The 24127-nt window shown below is 39.5% G+C and overlaps 3 protein-coding genes across 9 annotated transcripts; 1 reads left to right on the forward strand and 2 right to left on the reverse strand.

Annotated features, from left to right (window-relative positions):
• The first annotated feature begins 2228 nt into the window (after positions 1-2228).
• On the forward strand, positions 2229-23999 carry LOC145442494 (poly(A) RNA polymerase GLD2-like). Of its 5 annotated transcripts, XM_080320418.1 has the most exons (17): positions 2229-2578; positions 2651-2744; positions 3189-3388; positions 14499-14538; positions 14602-14634; positions 15163-15240; positions 15309-15356; positions 16004-16110; positions 16326-16406; positions 17105-17245; positions 18364-18456; positions 18513-18631; positions 20780-20897; positions 21050-21159; positions 22169-22289; positions 23660-23799; positions 23858-23999. In XM_080320418.1, exons 3-17 carry the CDS (start codon positions 3203-3205, stop codon positions 23952-23954), a joined length of 1512 nt encoding a protein of 503 aa, XP_080176544.1. In that variant the 5' UTR covers positions 2229-2578; positions 2651-2744; positions 3189-3202; the 3' UTR covers positions 23955-23999. The 5 variants fall into 5 exon arrangements, with proteins under 5 accessions (XP_080176544.1, XP_080176545.1, XP_080176548.1 ...); XM_080320419.1 differs by lacking the exons at positions 2229-2578; positions 2651-2744; positions 15309-15356 and having other exon boundaries at positions 2841-3388; XM_080320422.1 differs by lacking the exons at positions 2229-2578; positions 2651-2744; positions 20780-20897; positions 21050-21159 and having other exon boundaries at positions 2841-3388.
• LOC145442501 (uncharacterized) lies at positions 4311-6620 on the reverse strand. Of its 3 annotated transcripts, none has more exons than XM_080320436.1 (6): positions 6289-6620; positions 5501-6226; positions 5338-5446; positions 5149-5272; positions 5020-5089; positions 4311-4959 (listed from the first exon to the last, which is right to left on the reverse strand). In XM_080320436.1, the coding sequence occupies exons 2-5, from the start codon at positions 5596-5598 to the stop codon at positions 5025-5027; spliced, it is 396 nt and encodes a 131-aa protein (XP_080176562.1). In that variant the 5' UTR covers positions 5599-6226; positions 6289-6620; the 3' UTR covers positions 4311-4959; positions 5020-5024. The 3 variants fall into 3 exon arrangements, with proteins under 3 accessions (XP_080176562.1, XP_080176563.1, XP_080176561.1); XM_080320437.1 differs by having other exon boundaries at positions 5501-5586; positions 5725-6620; XM_080320435.1 differs by having other exon boundaries at positions 5501-6620.
• Positions 7109-7938, reverse strand: LOC145442502 (uncharacterized). Its single transcript, XM_080320438.1, has 3 exons — positions 7730-7938; positions 7528-7675; positions 7109-7459 (listed from the first exon to the last, which is right to left on the reverse strand). The coding sequence occupies exons 1-3, from the start codon at positions 7874-7876 to the stop codon at positions 7413-7415; spliced, it is 342 nt and encodes a 113-aa protein (XP_080176564.1). The 5' UTR covers positions 7877-7938; the 3' UTR covers positions 7109-7412.
• Positions 24000-24127: the final 128 nt, after the last annotated feature.

Below are 24127 nucleotides of genomic sequence, written 5' to 3' on the forward strand. Positions count from 1 at the left end.
GTCACCAATGTCGGCAATGTCACCAATGTCACCAATGTCGCCAATGTCACCAATGTCGGCCATGTCACCAGCAATGTCGCCAATGCCGATGCCGCCATTGCCGACGATGCCGCTCGGGGGCCGAAACTAGGATACTGTAATGACTCGAGTAAGGATTTTTGGTATATCACCCCAACGTTTGTATCAATTGAGAATGTTCGGAAAATCTTGAAACGTGATTTCAGGAGGATAAGAGTCGTACCGGCGGAAACCGACACGATAACTACCGTTAGAGCGTTTGGAGTTACGTGCTCAATAGACGCACAGCATCCTGGTAAAACGGTCGGGATATTGATGTCGTTATCTAGGCTTACCATACGTCCTCTTTTAAGAGGATTTGTCCTCTTTTTTGACTTTTTTGAAAGTGTCCTCGGAGGACGCCCTTTTGTCCTCTTTTTTGAGATTTTGTCCTCTTTTTTGAAAATTTAGGTCAGATATAGAGGAAATTTCGAGTGATATGCCGCAAATTAGCGCAGAAGTGAAGCTCCGGCGGGTATTTCGGAGGAAAAGCGGTGATTTCAGCTCTGAGCGAATTGAAGACCTTTTTTTTTTAGTCATCCACCTAGCAATGTGGGAAAAATTCACCGCATTTTGAGAATTCTACTCCTGTTTTGTATCTTGCAAATTTCTGAAAAAGTGTCCTCTTTTTGCATTTTCAAAATATGGTAAGCCTATCGTTATCATGTCAATGAAATGATAAACAAACTACTTCCAGTCGGGTATTTTCATAGCAAATCTAACACTATAATATATAAAGACTTCGACGTTTATTCAATTCAACAGGCCTAATAATGTAAATAATATGATTAGAGTTATAAATAATTTGCGTTTGTGGCCAATCTTCAGGTCTGGTCGAAATCGAAAATAATCGCCGATGTCTGTTTTGCGTGCGTCGGCCTCCTCAGTCTTGCAAGTGGTTTGTACCAGATAAGTCCGTAAGTTATCCCATGCGGTCTGGAGTCATGCGCAATGACTCGATCAAGTACAGTACAACGTGCCAACTTTTTGCCAGCGTACCTTACGTCCAGTCGTGTATTTTCATCGCGAATCTTACACTGGAATGTATAAAGACTTCGACGTTTATTCAATTCAAGAGGCCTAATAATGTAAATATTATGATTAGTTATATGATAATTTGCGTAGGCCTAATAATGTAAATAATATGATGAGTTATAAATAATTTGCGTTTGTGGCCATGCAATCTTCAGGTCTTTCCGTCAAGAATCGCTTAGTATGTAGCGAGATAGTCGAAGTACTTGAGTAGCCGAGTGCAGGTCAAGTCAATACCAAGATTGATTCAAGTCGAGTCGAGTCATTTCAGTATCCTAGTTTCGGCCCCCGCGAGCGGCATCGTCGGCAATGGCGGCATTGTCGGCAATGGCGGCATTGTCGGCAATGTCGGTATTGGTGACATTGGCGACATTGGCGACATTGCCGACATTGGTGACATTGCCGACATTGACAAAATAGAAAGATGACGTCGACATTGGCAAAGACACCCGTTGCACATCCAGGCCCCCGTGGGGCTTTGGCAATGATACGGATGATTCGATTTTGAAGTTTTTGCAGTGGGTCAATTGTATTCTTGCAGGCAGCACCCCAACAAAGAATTCCGTATTGTAACTTTGATAGGAATAGAGTGTTGAAGAGTATTAACAGCACGCTGACAGGCAGAGTGTAGCTAAGGCAGCGAAATAGACCACATACCTTCGATAGTTGTGGTTCGATAGTCTTATCGCATTATGCATTGTGTGTGTCATGTTCAGATGAAAATATAACTCGACAATTATTATTATTGAAGCGCCGAAAGATGACGATTGAACAATATTACATCGGGATCGGGCCCTGAGCCAAGATGGCGGGTGTATTGACAGCAGCAATGATATATATTGCAGCATTCATTTTGTCGCTTAATTACTTCCATGCTATCCTTTCTGTTATCCAGTGTGTATGCCTCTTATTCAATCAATCAATCAGTTTTAATAATGTTTCATCGTTTCAAAACACCACAAAACTGCGATACAATGAAAAGATAGGAGGGTGTTGAAACAACTTGGAGTAGTCTTTAAGATCAGAACCCACCTTGGTCTAAGGCGAAGTAAAGAAGAGCCATGCACACTGAATGAAAAGTAATCCAGAGAATATAAGACGCAAGCTACAATAAAGGACTGGCATGTGGCTTATTCCACAATTGGGATCCGGCATATTTGACAGAGCAATGCGTTTTCTTTTATTCCGTCCTCATCATTAGTTGTTCTTCGTAGACGAGCGTGTGTTGTACTTGTGCGCTTTTGACTCCAAGGATGATCCGATGTTGAAGATTTTGCAGTGGGTCAATCGTATTCTTGCAGGCAGCACCCCAACAAAGAATTCCGTATTGTAACTTTGATAGGAATAGAGTGTTGACGAGTATCAACAGAACCCAAACTGGCAGAGTGTAGCTAAGGCGGCGAAACAGACCACATACCTCGATAGTTGTGATTTGAGTAATTGTATGGGACTCTATCAAGACATGTCCGAAATCCAGTAAGACACTAAGGTATTTGGCATTTTTAGCGTTGGAAATTGGTTGGTCAGCGATTTCAACGGTTAGGTTATGATGTATATTTAGGATATCGCAGGAGTTTACGACCAATAATTGGGATTTCGTTGCGTTAACTCGAAGGATATTATGGGACGTACACATTCACATGCTGAAGGGCAAGGTGGGTGTCTGATTCAAAGACTACACCAAGCCATTTCGGCATGCTCGTATCTTTTAATTTAATTGCAATCTTGTGGTGTATTGCTTTGATCAAAATATTACTAAATGTAGTGATGAATAATATGAGTTATTTTGTCTTGGTCCGCACTTCCGCTCGGTCCGCTGTTTAGTATTACGAGTTTAGCGGGCCTCTCGTTGTTGCTCCGCTGTGGTGCGGAGAATGACGTATAGCATCTTGTAGTCTTAAGCTATTTGAATTTCAATATCAAGGGCTAAAACTTACTTTCACGTCAATGGTATTTATGACAGTCAGCATCTTGTTCCACTTCCATCTCTTAGAAATTTGAGTGAGGGACTGATAATGGATTTTTCCGAAATATTCCCGTGAGATCACAGATCGACAGTAGGCGACTGAAATTTGTTGGCCAACTTACTCCAATACCAGGCTAAATCTATACCATGACAACGAGGAAGCACGGAGTTCAAGCCCCTGGATGCACCGGGACAGGAGAATGTCGGGTTATGACTGCCAGTGGGACTGCTGCTGCTGGTCGATACTTTGCTCAAACAACCACGGAAATAACAACAATAGGGGAATTACCATTCGGAAGTGGAAGTGTCACCTCTCCACAGCCGCCAGAATCGGTGAGTTTTATTTCTAAAGCCGAAAAAAAATGGTTTTGTAACCAATAAATCAATCTTACTTTTATCATTTTGACTCGAATCAAGTCGAGTCATTTGCAATTTGGCACTGAGTCGAGTCTAGAGTAGGGGTTAAACCCGCTCAGACGCCAAACGCCAAGCGGCGGCCAAATGTCTGTACGGCGTTTGGCGTCTGTTATGGTGAGACACCGAGTAGTTATACCGCGTTTGGCGTCTGAAAGTAGCTATACGGCGTTTGGCGCCTGTTATGGTGAGACGCCGAGTAGCTATACGGCGTTTGGCGTCTGTTATGTTGAGACGCCGAGTAGCTATACGACGTTTGCCCCCGTTTGTGTCTCGGTAAACTAAGCAGAGGCTAAATCCTTTCACGGCGCGACTATCAAGTTCTCGCAACTATGTGATATCTAAGATTGCATTGTAAAATTTTTGTCATAATAAGCGGTGGCAGAATCCCAAATGATCTATTGTATGTTCAGCTGTATCAAATTATTGTATCACCGCCCAGGGTTGCAATGAATCGAGTCATGACTCGACTCACAATTTTTTTGATGACTCGAGTGACTTTTTTAAAAATGGATTTACTCATTGTATGATTTATTCAAGAATGGTATATCAGGACTGATAAATAGGCCCAAACCTGCCTTTTATCTGTTACAATAACCATGTTTAGAATGGAAAAAATAAACATAAAAATTATCCGAGACCTTCGATATCACCCCCGCGAGTTCCACAGAAGTGATCTGAAGCTGAACTCGATGGAGAACAGTAAACACCATGACTTGGACTCGATCCATTGCTCTCGGACTTGACTTGCCGGTGAATTGAAAACGACTCGACTTGACATTCTTGAAACCTAGTGACTTGGTTACAACCCTGTCACCACCCCATATTTGAACACTCGCAATGAATTTCAGACCCAAGTCTGCAGATACAGTATGTAATGAAACCACAATATGAAATAGGCAATGAAACCACAGCAGAAGGCAGTGGAACCACAGTAAAAGTCACAAAGAAATGAGCAATCGAACCACAGTCAACGTCGTTGAGAAATCAGCAGTGGAACCACAGTAAAAATGACTGAGAAATAAAGCATTGGAACCATAGTAAAAGTCACTAAGAAATAAGCAGTGGAACCACAGTAAAAGTCAGAGAAATAAACAATCAAACCACAGTCAACGTCGTTGAGAAATCAGCAGTGGAACCACAGTAAAAATGACTGAGAAATAAGCAGTGGAACCACAGTAAAAGTCAGAGAAATAAGCAATCGAACCACAGTAAAAGTCATTGAGAAATCAGCAGTGGAACCACAGTCAAAATTACTGCGAAATAAGCAGTGGAACCACAGTAAAAGTCAAAGAAATAAGCAACCGAACCACAGTAAACGTCATTGAGAAATCAGCAGTGGAACCACAGTAAAATGGCCCAAATAAATATCTAATCGTCAGAATTCACACCACAGTACATAGCATGCAATAAAAATCATCAGGATCAGGTATCTGCTGTCCCGGGCAACAGTCCTCGTGTGTCCATCGACCACAGCCGTCACACGCAACCTGGAAACAAGTTAGAATCACTATACCTGACAAATGTAATCTCGTAGTTGCATAGGCTACCCATTTCATGTCTTTTTTGGGGGTTCTTGACTACTGCATTTAATGCAATAATCTTCCAATTCTTTCTCATCTGCGGGAAAAATATGCAACGTATTTAATATGGTCTTAATGTGACATGGACCAACATACCCGTCGCATCAAGCAAGATTTGACCAAATTGCAGGCGATAGCTATCGCAAGCTCGTCGAGAATGATCAAAATCCAGGTTTGTATCAGGGATTGATGATCCAGTGGTCAAGTAGAGTTTGGCAGCCTATTAAGTTAAAGTTGATTGCAAATCAATTTTCTCAAATCTCAATACATGAACGCATCACAAACCTTCAAAGCAAGGACTCCACAATTAAATCCGTCATTTTGAACACCGGTCCTTATTAATCCTGTATATCTCGCAACTGATTCTCTTCTTGAGTACATTCGTATAAATTCGCTGTATTAATACAGAAATGAAATATGTCTCTTGAATACGACCTCATCAACTTACTCAAACTGTTGCAACACATTCCCATAGCGATCCTCGTGGCCCATTGGATCGTATAGTAGAACCATATTTGATTCAACGTCAGATATCTGAAAGAGCATATACACACATTACACTAATACAGAATATATTGACGAGACAGAACATGGGTGAAAGGGGTGAGAAGCAATGAGCTTCACAAACTTATAATATCAAGGTAGAATCTGCCAGGTATGGAACATGCTTACCAAAAGAATCCAATGGTTGCCCCTGCCCACACCAGTTCCGCCACAACGAACATTAAGTGGCGCTACAAAAGATTTTGTAGCTGCTTCTTTCTAGAGTGAATCACTATATTAGAGAATATTCAAAAGTCTTGTTACTATGACATGTACTGTTTTCTTCTTGCCAGAGGCAAATTTCCCAGCAACAAACCAATCAGTAGCTAGCAGACAGGAAACAACCATCGTATGACTTTCCGACTGAAATTACAAGCTTTAAATAGCTTTCGGCAACAAAAAACTTAAGCAAGGCAATGACTTACTTTTTCATTGAGAGCAAAAGAGAGCAATCCATCAACTGAAATTTAGGAGATGAACAAGATCAATTAGTCTTCATAAAAATGACAGCAGAGCAAATGACCGTGTCATCTAGCCAGCCACATCCATTCAAAAGCAGCAGGTTATGTTTGAATAAAGACAGCTTCAATCCTATTTGCTTTATGTGCCGACGTAAAAAGTGAATTTATTTCTAAAAAGAGTATTATCATCAGTACGATAACAATCACCAACATGAAATATAAAGAAACATACCTGTGAATTTGAATGGAAGTATCTGGATATCTTTGCATTTTGTGGCATTTTCGTCCACAGAATTTTCAAATGCATCTCTTGCAACAATGGAGCAAGATTGCTTTTTCGGCTGAGACAATTTGTCATAGCATGAATCAACAGATATGGAATTGGTAACAGAATCAACATGCGGAGAAACAGTCACAGTAGCAATAATGAGACGAGTGGGAACATTACTACCACTTGATGCTTGTACAGGGTCGGTGACAGTGGGAGGAATAGTGGCTTTTTTTATCAGTTCGTGACACCGTTGCGGAATTGGCAGACCGGTCGTAAAAGGAGCTAGCAGCAACATTGCCAACTGGTCCATCATCTGTGAGTAACAAGTCCATATTTAATATACTGGAAAATCAAAATTAGACTTTATGATAAAACAAAGTCACAGATGAAATTTGCTGCTTCTACCTTTCATAGCCAGTGTCGCACGGCCATCATCTGCGAGGACAACAGACTTGGAGAAATGTCTCTTGGTCTTTTTCATATATCTTTCATTAATCTTCATATTTTGAAGATGCAGGGAAACTCTCGACAGAAATATGAAATCTACCGGATCCATATTGCAAAGAAAAGGCCTGAAATACCCAATGTTTTTGCTAGTGCTATTCTATATGTGGCACACAATTCACTGACCGGTCTCGTGCCATGATAGCATTTTGCTGCTCAGCAATACTTATGTTAACAAGAGCCAGGTCTTTACAGTATTTCATATCTCTGAACGACTTCTCAGCAGACTTTTTCTTTGATTTTTGATGGAAACGATCACCGAGAGAGTAGAAAGTCCCAGGAAATTCGTCCAAGCGTATTGAAATTGGATCAAGATGACCCTCTGACTCCTTCTTGATGTTATTTGGAGTGCATCCAAATAGCATGCCTCTGAATGGCGAGAACATGCCCGGAGAGCGATTTTCGCCATGGCGGGCAATCTAGAGAACGGAAAACGATTGTGACACACATAGAATGACTGATGATTTATGAGATTTCCACTTACCTGAGAGGCAATGTCCGAAATTATGACTCGGGGTTGATGTTTGAATGACAACAAAGCATCAACATAATCTTGTGCACTTTCTTGACGTAATATATATTTAAAATAAACACATGACACATGGACATCGGAGATGGACTATTCCCCCTGCCAAGTTAATATAATATAATAGTTGAGTTACTCCAGTCGCCTGGAGTCTAGTATAGAAAGTTTACCACCACATTTGGTAATGCTCTTGAACATTTTCGGGGTGATCGTTTTGAACAGTAGTACTTCATTAATTTTTTTAATCAAATCTCCTTTGCTTCCTGTGTCATTTATTCCCACTTTTTGACAGGTGTCACGCAAGTCACCCAGTGTGTTCTGAATATGCAAATGAAGTGTATCATACAATTGCTACTAGAATTTCGATCATACCGAAGGATTGATCAAAGTCAGAAGTATCTCTTCCTGTGATGTTTGAGCTGCATTCAGTTTGGACTTTTCCAGTGGTCTTTTAATAAGAGTGCCTTTCCGGTGTTCCGTACTCAAAAGAAGATCTGATGACCTGCAGCTTCTTGCCATCCAAGGTGCGACACTGTCGTGGCTTATTTTCACCTTCCACGGATTGGCGGACGTTCCTATAAAACAATTCAGTCACTACTCTGTTGTTGAATGATATATCTGAACTTGAAGCCATCTGTGTTGATCTAGAATGGATCCTCCGTAATCAGCTCCGAAAAATTTCATTACCACAGAATCCTCGGCCGATAATTTCTTTTCGATATGCCATCCAAGAATCCTGAATATTTACAGTGTCTTCAAATTGCACATCTCTCTTGGTAGCATCCACTGTATCAAAATTCATACAGGAAATGCAGAACCATTGATGCAGTGATGCAGAACCATTGAAATTCAAACATACCGTCAATAGCACATGTATTCTTCCAATTGCCATCCCCTACGACTATGGATGGGGAATTGCCACATTTTAGACAGGCGAAACTATCACTCCATGTCCTGCAGAGCCGAAAAATGGAGAAATGCATTTCTTGATTTGTTTGTCGGAATTTCATCAGAAAACAGTGATGCAAGATTGGCTCCCACTGAAATGTGATTCTGGAAGACAGTAAACACATGTATGGAATGGCAAGAACTAGATATGGAATTGAGATACCTGAATGAATCCCATTCTTCAAGTGCATACATAGTCGCAGCGTCAGTAATATACGACCGTCAAAATTATGCACACCAGACTTGTAATTCTGGAATCGAACCTGCCAGCCACACGAATTGCAAGACTTTTCCTTGATACAGACTCCTAAAATTTATCGGATAGAGAACAGAATGAAATAACCTCATTAGATTAACTTGAGCTATATTGCACCACAGCAATGTTTAAAGAGCTTCTTGGAGGTACACAGCTTCAATATACAATTGAATAGCATATAGAAATACAGCAATAAAAATAAAATTAATTACCTTTCCACATACAACCCACTCCATAAATCTGAGCTTTTCGCATTCCGCTCACTTCAAGGACTCCAGCACACCTTGCACAAACAGTTTCTTCTGGCGTCAATTCGGAAATTATTCCTTCCTTCAAATATTCATTAGGTATCTTTTCCGGGATCAGTTTATGCTCGAGAAAATACTTCATATTCAATTGCATGTCATCAGTTGGAGGTTGAGTACTGTAAATCAAATATTAAGAAACTAATTATGGAATCTTCGAAAGTTATGCAATGAAGATTACCTCGACATACATGATATGAGATCTGGTTCAGTCTGGAACACATACCATTTCGCCAGTGTGATGTGCAAGCATGTTCCAGTTTTCCATGAGCACAGACATGACCATGAGCCTCCGTCAACGTCAAATGTCACCCGCACTCTTTCACTAGGACTATAGTATGTCTTCTCGCCAGGGAAGATAGAATAATACTTGTATTTCTTCGAAATATTGAATGCTTCGAAATTCGCATGCACCACGAGTGGAGCATTGCATTGCACACTCCTCGTTCTTTCATTGCTGCATTTTTCACCAGTTGCGGTTGATATTAGCTTCATTTCAACGAGGGTGTTCAAAACCTTTTCATCTAAATCAATGTTTGCACATGGACGTGCATTTTCTACAGCATCTAAATGATCACATTGGACCCAGGGATTTTTGTCCTTGAGGGTCCCAAAAATTGATATACAGTCTTTGTCTTCACACCCAATCAGGCTTCTTAATAAATGCTTCGTAACGTGCAAAGGAGCAGCCTGGCCTGATGATCCTTGGGAGACCATAAACACACCATTTTTCGGATCAATACAAACTGCAGGAAGGGTTGCTGGAAGGCCGTGGGCATGTCTTGTCAAGCCATGAGACCTTGCATATGACTTGTCGCATTTGGTGCATTGCTTTTACTTTTGCTATATGCTGGGTGATTTAAACGAGGAGTCTTGCTTTCCTTGTTTGGTGGCAGATTGCCACATACTTTCAGTAAATGACTTTCAAATGTACCACGTCGACCAAGAACTTTAGTGCAGGTATGGCAGTGGTAGTGACTCCTGCCTCTGGCCTGACCAATACGTTCCATACACTTCAAACGGCATGGTACGATATAGCCTGGAATATGTGAATACAATTAGATACACAAGGGTAAATCCATGTCAAATCAACCACACTCGTATCCACTTGGTCTCAGACCAATATGGAATCGGTGTCTCTCACCAAATATATTACGCTAAATGTACCAGGATTTCAACCTGGGTCTCAGATTGCAATGAAAACGGAGCTGGGTAAATCTGGTATATAGCCCTGAGTGCAGTAAACCAAATCAAAATTGGTCCATGCACCACAGTTATCTCCTTTTAAAAAATGACCATTTCGTGATCATCCACACATGAAGTTTAATCGCTTTTAAAATCACTGTTACAGTAACGCTCATAAAACAGCATAGCCAAGTAGTTGAGAGTGGATTATAGTGTATAATGATAGAATATATTGAAGGAAAAATTTCCCCCAATCAAATCGATCATGCATAACATGAACTAGCGCAATCATGTCTACACGAAAATTGGAAAGTAACATGTCATATGAAAGCTGGTTCAGAGAGAAACATGGCTGACTCCGCTGACATGTCTTGCTAACTAATATTTGATGGGTAAGTAGCCTACCTCTAAATTAATTAACTTTACATAAATACTTCTGAATCTATTGGGTAGGCCTACCGGTTACAATTCAATTTGAGATTAACCAAAGCAGAGATTGGTTCACTCTCAAGTCTCAGATTTTGCTGAAAATTGCCCCAAAACATGAATTCCAGTTTTCAAATAATCGCAAGCCATGATAATATCAAGCTTTCTAACACTCAGTCGAGTAGAGATTCTTCACTGAGGAATCCAACATGGCTATTTACTCGGTAAGATCTTTACACACCTTGCACTTCGTTGTCGACAGCGTGAGGTACACGATGAGCCCAGTGTACCGCCTCGATATGCTCATCTAGCTTTTCTGACGTTTTGAACGTGTTGATTTCGCAGAGACCACAATTAAGTTCTTGAACTGTTATGATTCTAATGAGGTGTGTCAAATCCTCAGCTAGAGCAATCGCTCTCATTGCTGCAAGGAAACTCGATAATCATAAGCATCGAAAGACGTCTACCATAGAACGTCTACCATCGTGTTCTATGTAGCAGACATCTTTTGTCTGTCGGCGTTAAAGCTCCCAACTTCGACCCTTTAGCAATCCTTCGTGAGCGTGACTACCCTCAAATAAGATCCTATACGCTAGACAAATTCAGACGCCAAGTAGCTATACGGCGTCTCACATTTCGGACGCCAAACGCCGTATAGCTACTCGGCGTCTCACCATAGCAGACGCCAAACACCATCTAGCGTCACCAGTTCAGCCGCCAAACGCCGTGTAGACATTCAGCCGCCGCTAGGCGTCTGGCGTTTGGCCTGTGAGCAGGTTTAACCCCTGTTGCGAGTCTAAGTCAGACTGTTTATCACTGCTCAGTCTCGAGTTCAAGTCATGTTCGACTCATTATTTACAACTCTGAGTGAAACGAATTCACCGCATTAACTACTCATTCAGTCATTTGTCTCACTCTTAACCTGAAATTTTATGTGGAGTTGTACTTCTACTTGTCAAAGTAAGGGAGTAGGTTTTGCATTGCAATACTTCCCGAAGTGGTTTTGATTTTAAACTAGTTCTACTTTACTGTTTTCACTTTTTATCGGCAAAACCAGCCTTACTTTTTTACTTACTGGGAAACTTTTTTACTTACTGGGAAATCACTAGACCAGTGGTTCTCAACCGGGGGTCCGCGGACCCCTAGGGGTCCGCGAAGCAATTTCAGGGGGTCCGCGAGACCTCTAAACTTTTTAAATGGTTGAAAACCTATTTTTTTTTTTTAATTTGAGAAAGTATGAGGCAGTTTCGCACCACATCTGCTAAAACCTCGTGACTCATATCATCAGAATAATCGTCTGTCATAAACTATCGTGGTGTGGAAATTCATTTTCATTGCTAATTTTCCATTAACCTGCTGATACCAACATATTGCTATTTAAAAACGTTGTTTTGGGGTTTGTGGAAAAAATAAAAATATGGAGATAGTAACGGTGACTTCGCGATGTCTTCGAAACCTTCTCCATTTGAAGTTGTCAGTCTCATCAAACTAGTGTACAGTCGTTTGAAATAAAAATTTCCGAAGTATTTACCTATTTGTCTCAATGCAGGGATTGAAACCTCGCCACTAATCCACTTTATCCTGCGATATACATAACCAGTATTTGAACGGCTTCTTGGAGGTACAGAACTTCAATATATAATTGGATAGTATATTCATATTGAAATGAACCCAAATATTTTTGGCTTACACTCGTCATAAATCGGACAATGATATACCTGCTCTTAAAGCTCGGCTATCATATTTGGCGCATTCTTATTGCGGATGCCCTATCGACAAGGCTAGTTTTTTCGATGAACAAGGAGTGTTTCATCGCTATCGAAGCATTACGCTCCAACTCTGAAATTCATATCACCAGTTATATTGGTATGCAGCCTAGTCTTGTTAATGTTCAATTGTTGATAGTCGAAAATGTTTGCTCTTAAATAAATATGTAAACCCGAACAGAACAAGTCGTTTCAGGACAGTTTTTCTTAGGTTGGAAAACTTCGATCCATTCATTGGCGCATAAAATTTGTCGATACTTTTAGATTAGGATTTAACTTTTACGATAGAAACTCTCTGCGGGCCGAATCCGGCCCGTGGTCCGTATGTTGCCCGTCCCTGCGCAAGATGCTGGACATGATATGTTCATAAAATATACGTTTTTTCATTTTGGTGCTATAAATGTTGCGATCACACCAAAAGTATCGTCGGATGCGTTATGCGTTAACATTGCTCATTGCATTAGCCTCCATCTATCTTAGCCGAAATGGTTTTCGGCACTCCTCGTTCATATCAAAACGAAGACGTGGATTTCCAGGATTAGACCACGTATTTCAAGAAACACAGCAGCAAAATTAGCTTTGAAATAACAAAAGTCTACCAATTTCTACATAAATAGTATAATGTTATTTTCAAGAAAAATCATTATTTTGCTGGTTATCACAAGCCTACAGTTCATATTTGCACAAGACAGATATGAAGGTTGCACCATAATAGCACTAAAATTGAACTAAAACTTGAGGGGGTCCGCGAGGGTCCGTGACGGTCAAAAGGGGTCCGCGAAGCCAAAAAGGTTGAGAACCACTGCACTAGACTATACTCGTACTTGAATGTAAATTTGCATCGTTAGCCTACTTTGACCATCTCTACACTCCTGACAACCTCTACTCAGGTTTATTTAAACTTACAAATTGGGCCAGAAACTGGTTACCATACAAGTCAAGTCAATACACAAAGTGACTCAAGTTGAGTCAAGACATTTTCCATATTTGAAAAAATGACTCGAGTCAAGTCAAGTCTCAGAAAAGTCGAGTCATTACGATCCTGATGTAAACATTGCTAGACTAGTGATCAGAGCAGTTTATCCAAATATACCGTGATTTTCCATGTATAATGCGCAAAATTTTACCGATTTTTTGCCCTAAAATAGGGGGGTGCGTATTATAGATGGGTACAGCAAGCCTTGAAAAAAAAATCCCTCGATCAAAAACTTGAAATTACACCTTTCTTCGTGTTTGTTTAAATCGCGCATCACCTCTAGCCATTGGGCCCCGTAATTCGTATTATAGAGTGTAACGCGCTGCCAAATAGAGAATCGTGTTGCCAATTAACGAAAAGCGTGTTTCTAATTAACGAGAGTCGTCTGCAAAGCACGCGATCTCTTGCTGAGTTGGTTTGCCGTTTGTATGCGAGCTAAATTAGGTCGCTGATTGCTACAAGCACGGCAATCCTTGTTGATTCACCGCGTCAACGACAGGCCTCAACAATCGCATACACAAGAGGTCATGTGCGCAAAATATAATCGCTTGCGTAATCAGTTGCATCTCCAACAGGACTGATGCGCCCGACATAACTGTTGGCCTGAGGAATCGCATCTGTAATTGTAATAGGCCACATGTGTAAGATGTCGTGTGTCGCTAGCCTGAGCGATCGCGTTGCCGACCTCACAGGCTTTGGCTACTATCTACTTTCGTTTAGAGACAATGCCGTCAATTGTATTATGATTAGTGATCATTATGTCATGATTGTTCGACAGTGACATCGCAAAACAGAACAACATTGAATACTAAACCGCAACTATTCATGTACTCATGTACTGCGAATGCAGGGTGTGTACTATACATGGGTACTGGCTACACATCATTTTAAGGGTGAGTATTATACATGGGAGCGCACTATATTCGGAAAATTACGGTACTAATTTTGAATTTATAATTCCAACCACACTTAGACAACCAGAATTGCTCTAATTATAATTTGTGAAATGTTATGTTCTCATTATAATCCCTATCTTATTTCTTTTTTTTACTGAACTTGCTACATGAGAACCGTATCGTGTGAAACGAGCCAAGCTTGCTGTACAAACATTTGCCGTTCTCGTGCTCATGAACATGAACTCTGATATGATATGAACTGAACGTGATTCAATGTCCAAGTTTTCGTGAATTCAGTAGGCCGTAATTCGAATCTAAATTGGTACAAAATTGTCTAGCTTATTCCAACTAGGACCTTGCAAATAAACATACTGTTGTTATAGCAAAAGCGCAAAATCACTCCGAATCATGAAGATTTTCAGGGTTAGTTTCGTTTTGTTGTTATTTGACCCACATTATTGTTTTAAAGTTGCCTTATTTCATCAGATCCGCCAGCAAAACTTATCAAGATTGCAAAAGGTATGGAATACATATGGTGCACTTTTTCATGTTAGTTTAAAGTTTATTTAATACCAGGGTTGTCACAAGGTTCCAAGTCACAAGTCAATTTGTCTTTAATAGTTCTGACTCAAGTCAGGGAGCAACAGGTCGAGTCCGAGTCATAGTGTCTACTCTTTAGTAGGCTATCGAGTTCAAGCCGGGTTCAACTCACTTCTGTAAAACTCTTGGGGATATCGAAGGCCTCGTATTCATAATATACTCATTTTTCTCACTCTAAACATGTTTATTCAAACAGATAAAAGACAGTTTCTGGGCCTATTTTTCAAGTATAGGTTCTGGTATACGAGACTTGAATAACTCATGTAGAATGTCTGAGTCATATGACTTGACAGAGTCATTTCCTTTTTTAAGAAAATAACTCGCTTCAAGTTGAGTTACTGAAGAATTGTAACTCTAGTCGGACTTTGTCACTGCGACCCCGAGTTGAAAGATAAATATATTGAAATGAGAATGTTGTTTGTTATTTACTGAATTCATATTTTTCAGAATTTCCACAAACCACATCAAAAGTAGCCCACGCCAGGAACTACACCTGTCCCGACTTCATCAGCCTTAGTACCAAAGGTCAGTTTCTGAACTCTTTTCTCAGAATTGTGTAGCCATTTCTGTTTCTCGATGTTGCGAACTTTCAGAGTTGGGATCGGATGAAGAAGCAAAGACGAGTCGTCGAACTGGTTCGGGTAAATTTTCAGCTGAATTAGATTAGAATTACTGAAAACTTGAAAACTGAATTTAGTTAGGTTCATATCAAATCATAGTCTATTGTCATAAGCACGAGAATGGCAAATGTCCGTATGCAAAGCTTGGTTCGCTTCGCATTACACAGGTCTCCTGCAGCATTTTCAGGAAAACCAGAAATTGGAATTAAGAGGAGAGCACAGAAACATCTCAAAAATTGAACTAGTATTAGGACAGAGAATCATTCGACAACTAGAATTATCTAGTTCGTCCAAGTCCGCGTGTAGGCCTAATAGAGAAAAATTTCAAAGTTTTTGATGTGATTCGAAAATATTTCTACTATCAAAATACACCAACCAAACTCTGTCAACAAAAGATGTTCGTGTACCACCTAAAAATAGTACATTGAACGCTCTCTCATTCGAAATTTCATGCTGGTGACGTCATATTTTGTGATACGATTGTTGATATACAATGTTCTTTCCAATTCTCTACTAGTTGCTGACGATTACCCCTGACGAGTGTCAGCCGAAAATATTCGGGTTCATTTCAATATGAATATACTATTTAATTGTATATTGAAGTTCTGTACCTCCAAGAAGCTCTTCTACTAGATTTGGTGGTCATTCTATGTCAAAATCTCATTCAGCTGTGTCAGCAAAGGGAGACGAAGCCAAAATGAGAAAAAGAAAAGATTTCTTGCAGCAACCTCCGCATAGTTTGACCGAGAGCCGTCGACTTTTCATGAAAGATCAGGTGCATATGGATGTTACAATGTACAATGTTATTTGCCCAGACTTGTACAAAATACCAAGATAGTTGGTGGGCGGTGAACTAACGACTAGTTTTTGACTCGTTCTAGTTCTAATTGCGGATATTGAAAAGTGATTCGTTGTAGTTGTAGTTGTGTATTTTGAAAACCCAGTAGCATGTGCAAGTCCCTATTTACCTTTGACTTTTGTGTTGTGCAGCCCTCGAAAGACATGTACAATTTTTACGTTCAAAATCGACAACACGAGGGATTGTTGGTGAAGAAAAAGCAACTGACTACGGTGAGTTTTTGTTTTCAATTCGCTTTCGTTTCAATTTGTTATTTTTGGGAGCCTTTTGAAGTACGACCGACTACAAATACGTCAAACCCAATGGCAGTTTGAGTTCATTGATTGCGCCTATGGCTGGTCACAACACGATCGTATCACAAAGCTTTGCAAGTTAGTGAAAAGGACATATCTGTGAAATCCTGATCTTTCGTTGTACTACGCAAATTATAATAATTTCTACAATAATGCGTGATGTAACTACTGGAATTCTTCATAGGTCCAGATTTCATTCAAATGAAAGTTTTTTCAAGTAAAAATTCGTCAGTTTTTAGGTCAAAAAAATTTTTTCAGGATAAACTACTTCGTAAGGACAGACAGTTCCAACCAGAAATGAAGATTAGTAGTACAATTCTAACATATATATAGGAAAGCACCTAATTTACATACACAAGGTCAAAACTTGGTCAGAATTGAGTTTTTCCGGGTAGAAAAATGTCAAAATATTGATATTTCACGTCAAAATCTTCCGTTTTTAGGTTTAAAAAAAATCGGCCGTAGTTATAATCAATGTTACTCTGCGGAAAGTCTCATACTTTGGACTTGAATCACTCAGGTACTGTGGTACTGGTACTGTACTGATTGTCCCGGCCTATATGTGATTATGTCTGTCAATGTATTTTTATGAGCCTCTAACTTTATTGTTTTGTCAGGCCTTGGCCCGTGTTATTAACGATACCATCGACAAAAGGTGCCAGGTGTATCTCGTTGGTTCGTCTGTTAACGGCTTTGGAAGCTGTTCAAGCGACATTGACCTTTGCCTCGTCCTCAACCCAGCAGAAGAGAAATTGACGGTGATGATGGGACTTGTATATATTACCGATCTAATTACTGATGGTCAATAGGGCTCTTCAAAAATGAATTTTTTGTCAAATCGTACTGGCTACTTGATAAAATTGTTAGGTTACCCAATTTAAGCCTACACACAAAATTTGGTTCAATTCCAGCCAGTAACCGCTTTGCTACAGGAGAAGAAAGTTTCTATTTATTATATAAAAATAAATAATAAAAAATTTGAAAATTTTCAACCAGTGGAAGTGGAGTTATTGCCGCCGAAAAATTTGCATTTGAATAAAATAGTATTTACGGTGACCGATTCTTTGTTTATTTATTATAGTTGTGCTCACCGTAAATACTATTTTATTCAAATCAAAATTTTTCTACGGCAATAACTTTGCTTCCACTGGTTGGAATTGAACCAAATTTGGTGAGGATCGTTTCTATAGACAGCCTAACACTTCCATGGGGTGAACAGAAAATTTTCAAATTTTTTATCATTTATTTTGATATAATAACTATAAACTTTCTTCTCCTGTAGCAAAGCGGTTACTGGCTGGAATTGAACCAAATTTTGTGTGTAGGCTTAAATTAGGTAACCTAACAATTTTATCAAGTAGCCAGTACGATTTGAGACAAAAAGTCCTAATGGTCAACTAACTACTGCTTTTTTAGTAGTTCTAGTCAGAAATTTTGGAAAGGAAGTAGTTCTAGGTAAAGTTTCAACAAGTGAATAATTCTAGTTCTAGTTGAGCATTAATTAAGAAAAATTAGTTGCTGAATGCTGAACAACTAGAAAACAGTTGTTGTTGTCGTTTGGCGCGAATCGTGTTTTGTGATGTTCTTGAAGACGATACTAGCTCAGAATCATCACTTCTAAAAATGGTGTAGCCAGGGGTGGCTTTTCTGGGTCGAAACCCCTCCTCGTACTATGGACAGCCGATCCGATTCCGATAAAATCAAAATAAACGAGATGCATCGTAATTGAATCTAACTAGTTGTGTTTTAGAGGTGGTTAGTTGCGAATTTTTAAAGGTCGTTACATCTAGTCTAAATGCAGTAGTTTGTACGAGTGTGCTGATGGTTGGCCATTCCATTTTTAATTTGGTGTATCGAACGATCCGTGTGTTTTCAGAATCGCAGAAAAGTGATGTCGACTCTATACGAGATCCAGAAACTGCTTCGAAAAGTATCGTTTGCGAGAGATCTCCAAGTTATCCCGGCAAAAGTATTTCGGCCTCCATGCATTTTTAGCTCCATCTCATTACTTATTTGTCTTGACAGGTACCGATATTGAAATTTAAAGATGTTTTTTCTGGAGTCGGGTGTGACATCAATGTGAACAACTTGACCGGCATCAGAAATTCTGAATTACTACGATGTTATTCGTCTTTAGATCACAGGTTTGTGTGTGACCATTGCCGGTGACTTGGGCTTGAAACCAAGCACCTGAGTGATTCATGTATCTCTATGATGTCAGAACAGTATGAATAATGATTAAATATCAAATATGCACCCCGCACCTAGTGTGTGATCACAAAGAATATAATGCCAGTTCTACATCACATCAAAGATCATCTCGCACCAGGGCTATGTAGTCGGTAAACTTCTCCGACTCCACACATTTTAAACATACCGACTCCGACTTCCGAGTTTTTAAACGTACCGACTCCAACAGTATTACCAATTTACTTCGAAAGTTATATGCCACACTGTCGGTTGAATGAGTATCATACAATTAATACACATATGCAAACATATGATTAACGGTGGCATGCAAAATTGTTTCATTGTGGCACACCTCGAATTATATACTATGCAATTAACATGAAATAATGATTTGCTAAATATCCGTCCTTTTTCATATTTTATAATTTCTTTTACATGGACTCTATCATATCCTAATATGTATGAATCATTCAAAAGTTATATATATCGAATCCTGTATAATTAAAATGTAGATAAAAAATCCAAGTGTAGCTCTTGCACATGTGTATGAGTCAGCAACTAATACAAAGATTGAACTTACTAATTTTCTTATTACACACTATCCTGATTACAAGCACACACACTCTTACTACTAATAGACATTGATCATAAATTAAATTCAATAAGTAGTCAAATACCATAGCCTATGTCTAGTCTAAATAATGTACGTAGTCAAGTATTCAAGGACTAGGACTTGCAGTCGTTCTTGATCATTTGTTCGGCCCAAACAGCTAAGCTGCACTACAAATATTTTTTAATTTTGTCAAATGGGAAGCATCGTTTGGTTATATTTACATCAATTTTACAATTTTATAAAACAAGCCAATGCATTTGCGCTGTCACAGTATCATGGTGTAATTACAAAAATTGCATCAATTTTGACTGCATCTGGAAAATGTATATTGCGATTTTCTTCCTCTATGCAACTGAATTGTAATTTGTAAGTGTAATGTCTAATTTTATCGATATCAGGGGTGGCCAACTTCTTCGGCCAAAGGGACACATGAGATTTTACGAACCATTGCGAGGGCAACTGGAATGTTGATAACCTTTTTTTAGTCGTCCGATTGGAGCGAAGCGAATTAGGTAACATTGAAAACAAGACTTATATTACTATGCTCTAAAATTGATAATAATTTTGTCATGAAACTGCAGTGTGCAGCCATATGCCCTGGTAGCGCAAAGTGCGGAATTTTTCCAAAGGTTATGACTGAGTTCTATCAATGAGTATATTACTAACATATATTGGGGGTCGCATCTGTATACCACTGGTCTCATTTGGCAAGGACAGGATTATTCGACGTTTAAATATAGCAATATGGACTGTTTCGGTGAACATGCCTCTATCATTTTGTGCAAATGTTTCGTCGTCGACGATCTCGCTGCGAGTGCTCGAACGAAGCCACATGTTGGACGACACGTTATAGTTCGACTCAATTCTGTAAATAACATGTATTAATAATTTTCAGAAAGGGGCTCCAATACTGAATGCAAGAAATCTAGTGACAATAAATTAGGCAAGGTGCCGAGAAAAATTTCAAGTCAAGTAAATCTGCCACAAAATATTCTACTTCATGGTCATTGGTCATATACGAAGATCTGAAATAAATTTGGCTGGCCAATACGCCGATGCGTCAGAACTGATGTTTTAGTCATCATCAAATTTCGCTGTCAGGCTAATCAAATTTTGATTGGCCTTGCAATTTTACCTGATGTTATAAATAATTTTGAGAATTACCTCGTAGGCCACATAAAAGCTTCTCGCGGGGCACATTTGGCCTGGTTGCCACGGGTTGACCGCACCTGATCTGTATGGTTATTAATGACAGTGATTGGTGGTACATATAAATTCTATTGAAAATCCTTTGAAAGCAATTGTTTTCATGATATAGAAGTTGGAGTCGAAGTCAGATTATTTTCACAAACTCCGACTCCAGTCAGTATTTTTCCCACGACTCTGACTCCACAGCCCTGTCTCTCACTCTTTGACTCAACTCATTCTACCCAGCCCTATCTGTAGCAGTATTGTAGCACTAGGTTACCACTTTTTCATGCTCTGTCAGGGTGAGTCCGCTGGTACTAATCATAAAAGAGTGGGCGCATCAGAAGGATATCAACGATGCCAGTAAAGGGACATTGAGCAGTTACTCACTCGTGCTCATGGTCATCAATTACTTGCAGGCGAGTACGGAATTTCAAGTTGAGTTTACTAACAAAATTTCATCCAACCAATACACCACAAGATTGCGATACAATGAAAAGATAGGAATTGGTGTAGTCTTGTGAATTCAGACAGCCACATTTCTCGGTATTAGCATTCTGTTCTGTCACAGTGCGGAGTGGACCCTCCAGTTTTACCATCACTACAGCAAAACTATCCTGGTTGCTTCGACACAAGAACACCGTTAATGGAAATCCATGACAAGTCGGAAAGGTTATTAAGGTGAAATGCGTCGTGGTTAGTGAGAGATGGTTTTTGCAGTAATGAAATGAGACACTCATTGCCAGTAACGGTTAATTTTTAACAATTATAATTTTGATACTATTTTCCCACTGTGAAAGTCTGTAAACCTCGATTGGTGGTATCGCAGTATACGAAACATGCAGTACAAAGCTATGCACGTTACTGGAAATGACGTAACTGTGAAGTCATAATCAACCCTCAGCATTGTCACCCATGCTATGATCGGAAAAAATATGAAATTATCTTTGATATGATGTAGAAGTGGCATTATAACCTTCGTGGTGGCATGAAGGTACCGCAAACTGGGGTTACTTTGGACTTGGGGGTAACTTTGGACACTAAGCAATGAAACATTTAAATGGTTATTGATAGAAAACTGCTGCCACTGGATGTCCAATTCTTTTCAATGGGGCAACAGTACCACAACTTGTCTCAATAAAAGTTGGAGTCATTTCACTACCAGATAAACTTATACTTATCGATAAATTAATGGTGAGGGTAAATTTCATCAAAATTGATGGTTATTAAACTTCTTGGCACCAAACATGGATAGAATGTGAGCCATAGATTGAAAAGTTGGCAGCAGATACCTTACGTAGTCTTAATCCATGGCAGAAATCTCGGCAGGCTACCCCTCATGTCAATGAGAAAATGTCTTGTCTAAAGTTACCGCCTCCCATTTTATCGGAGCGGGGTAACTTTGAACATTAAAAAATATGATCTTTGAAACTTCGAAAAGTGGCTGCTTCCTGTGTGTCAAAGTTTATCATCAACTATATTGGGCATGCCTTGCTAATTTCTGGTGCGTATTTGCACTTTCCACGTCATTCATACTGCTGTCCACTGACAATGAGTGTGTGGTGTATTGATGTTGAAACGAACATGAATATTTCCGGTTGACACTCGTCAGTGGTAATCGTCAACAGACGAAGCCAAATTCTCGATACGGTGCTCGGTTTTCTCCAGCCCTATGGCCACTTTCATTCAGGGCTGAACCGTTTCGGTCAAGGAACAAGATGGCGCTTTCTCAACTGCTGCTACAATTTTTTGAATACTATTCACGACGATTCAACTTTCAAACACAAGTGGCGTCGGTCAGACTGGGCTCGGTGAGTTGATTTGCTGCCCTACAACAGACTTCTCCAAAGTATTGGATTCTCGAAATGCGCAACTAGAACTTTGACCACTCACTTTTCAAAACTTGGATTTAGAACTAGAACTGCTCACTTTTGAAAATACGAAACTAGCACTAAAACCACTCGCTTCTTATAACTTGTAACTAGAATTACTCACTTTTCAAAACAGCTAGCACCAGAACAGCGCATTTTTTAAAATCCGCAACTAGAACTACCGACTTTTAACGAGAACGACTCACTTTTCAAAACTTGTAACTAGAACTAGTCACTTCTAAAAACTAGAACTACCCGCTTTTCATAATCTGCATCTAGAACCAGAACCGCTCACTTCTGAAATCTTCAGCTAGGTCAACTCACTTTTAAAATACGCAACTAGAACTTGAACTACTCGCCACTAGAACTATGACTTCGCGCCCCCCCTTCGGATGCTTTCACGCCCCCCAGGTTGAGAACCACGGTACTAAACGAACTCTTCGTAAACTAATTAGTAGGGTGTTTTTTTTTTACCTAAAAAAAGGAAAATTTTCACCTAAAAAATTAACATTTTGACTTTTTTTGACCTAAACAAACTGAATTTTTACCTAACGTATCCAAATTAGGTGTTTTCCCACATAATGTTAAAATTGTACCACTTATCTTCATTTCTGGTTGGAACTGACTGTCCTAACGAAGTAGTTTGGCCTGAAAAATCGATTTTGGCTTAGAAACAGGCCACTTTTTACACGAAAAAAAAAACAATATTTTGACGAAATCTGGCCCTGTGAAGAATTGCAGTGGTTACAATATGTATTATGGTAGAAATAATTTAAAAAAATTGTAGTACAACGAGATAGACTTTCATACATTCTTGGGAGGAAAGTGCATGTCCTTACCAAGTAGCTTGCCAAGAATGGATAAAGAACGTTCAACAGCAGCAGTTGCTGGCTGACAACACTCAAGTTGTGCGTACACTGCTGGTGACAAACCGTGTTGCTTCATTCTGACAATGTTGTCTACATCACAGTTTTTCATCATGATCTTCTTAATATAAGAATGATGCAATGCGCAAGAAGTCTTTATTCAGTTAGGATATTACGGTACGTTAACCATCACACCATGTTTACCTACTTGTCTTATTTGACCGTTTATGATTCACAATGACCAGACAATTAGCCATTTACAACGGTAGGCCTATAAAATAGGCTACAAGCTGTGAAATATCAAATAAGTTCATCGACAGTGCAAAATCTACGATACAAACGAAATGCAGACGTCAAAAAAATTTTGAGTTCATGAAAAATTTTGACATGTCAAAAAAAACGCCCTACTTATTAATCAGTAGTTACAAACCGTTGACGTTTCAGACGCGAAGTGCCCGGCTCTACGTGGGCGACGCGAAAGAGTGGACCAGACTCATCAAAATCGAGGAACCTTTCGAACTAAGCAACACGGCACGTGCCGTCTACTGTCCCGTCACGGGCAAGAAAATAGTGCGAAAATTTAGGTGGACTACGAGCTAGCTATAATGCTTTGCAGTTTGTGTGTTAACAGTTTTTTTTCAGGGAAGCATTCGATTTGTTTCGTGCGCATAAACGTTTGGACAAACTCATACGAGTGAGGAGGGGAGAAAATCAAGATCATGTGATTGTTTTGGATTGATCATTGCCTTTGTTTTATATTTGCAAGAAAAAATTCCGCAAGCAACTTGCCGATTGGTTCTTAGCTTATTTTGAAAAGTTAGTTCATAGTTTCGCTTTCAAGAAGCCAATAGCTAAAAGATATCTTGTCGATCAGTCCTTTGCGAGTATGGTATGGTAGATATGTAAACGCAA

This window comes from Botryllus schlosseri, chromosome 7 (genome assembly GCF_051294905.1).
Source record: "Botryllus schlosseri isolate E-star chromosome 7, Bs_hap1, whole genome shotgun sequence".
Lineage (NCBI taxonomy): Eukaryota > Metazoa > Chordata > Ascidiacea > Stolidobranchia > Styelidae > Botryllus > Botryllus schlosseri.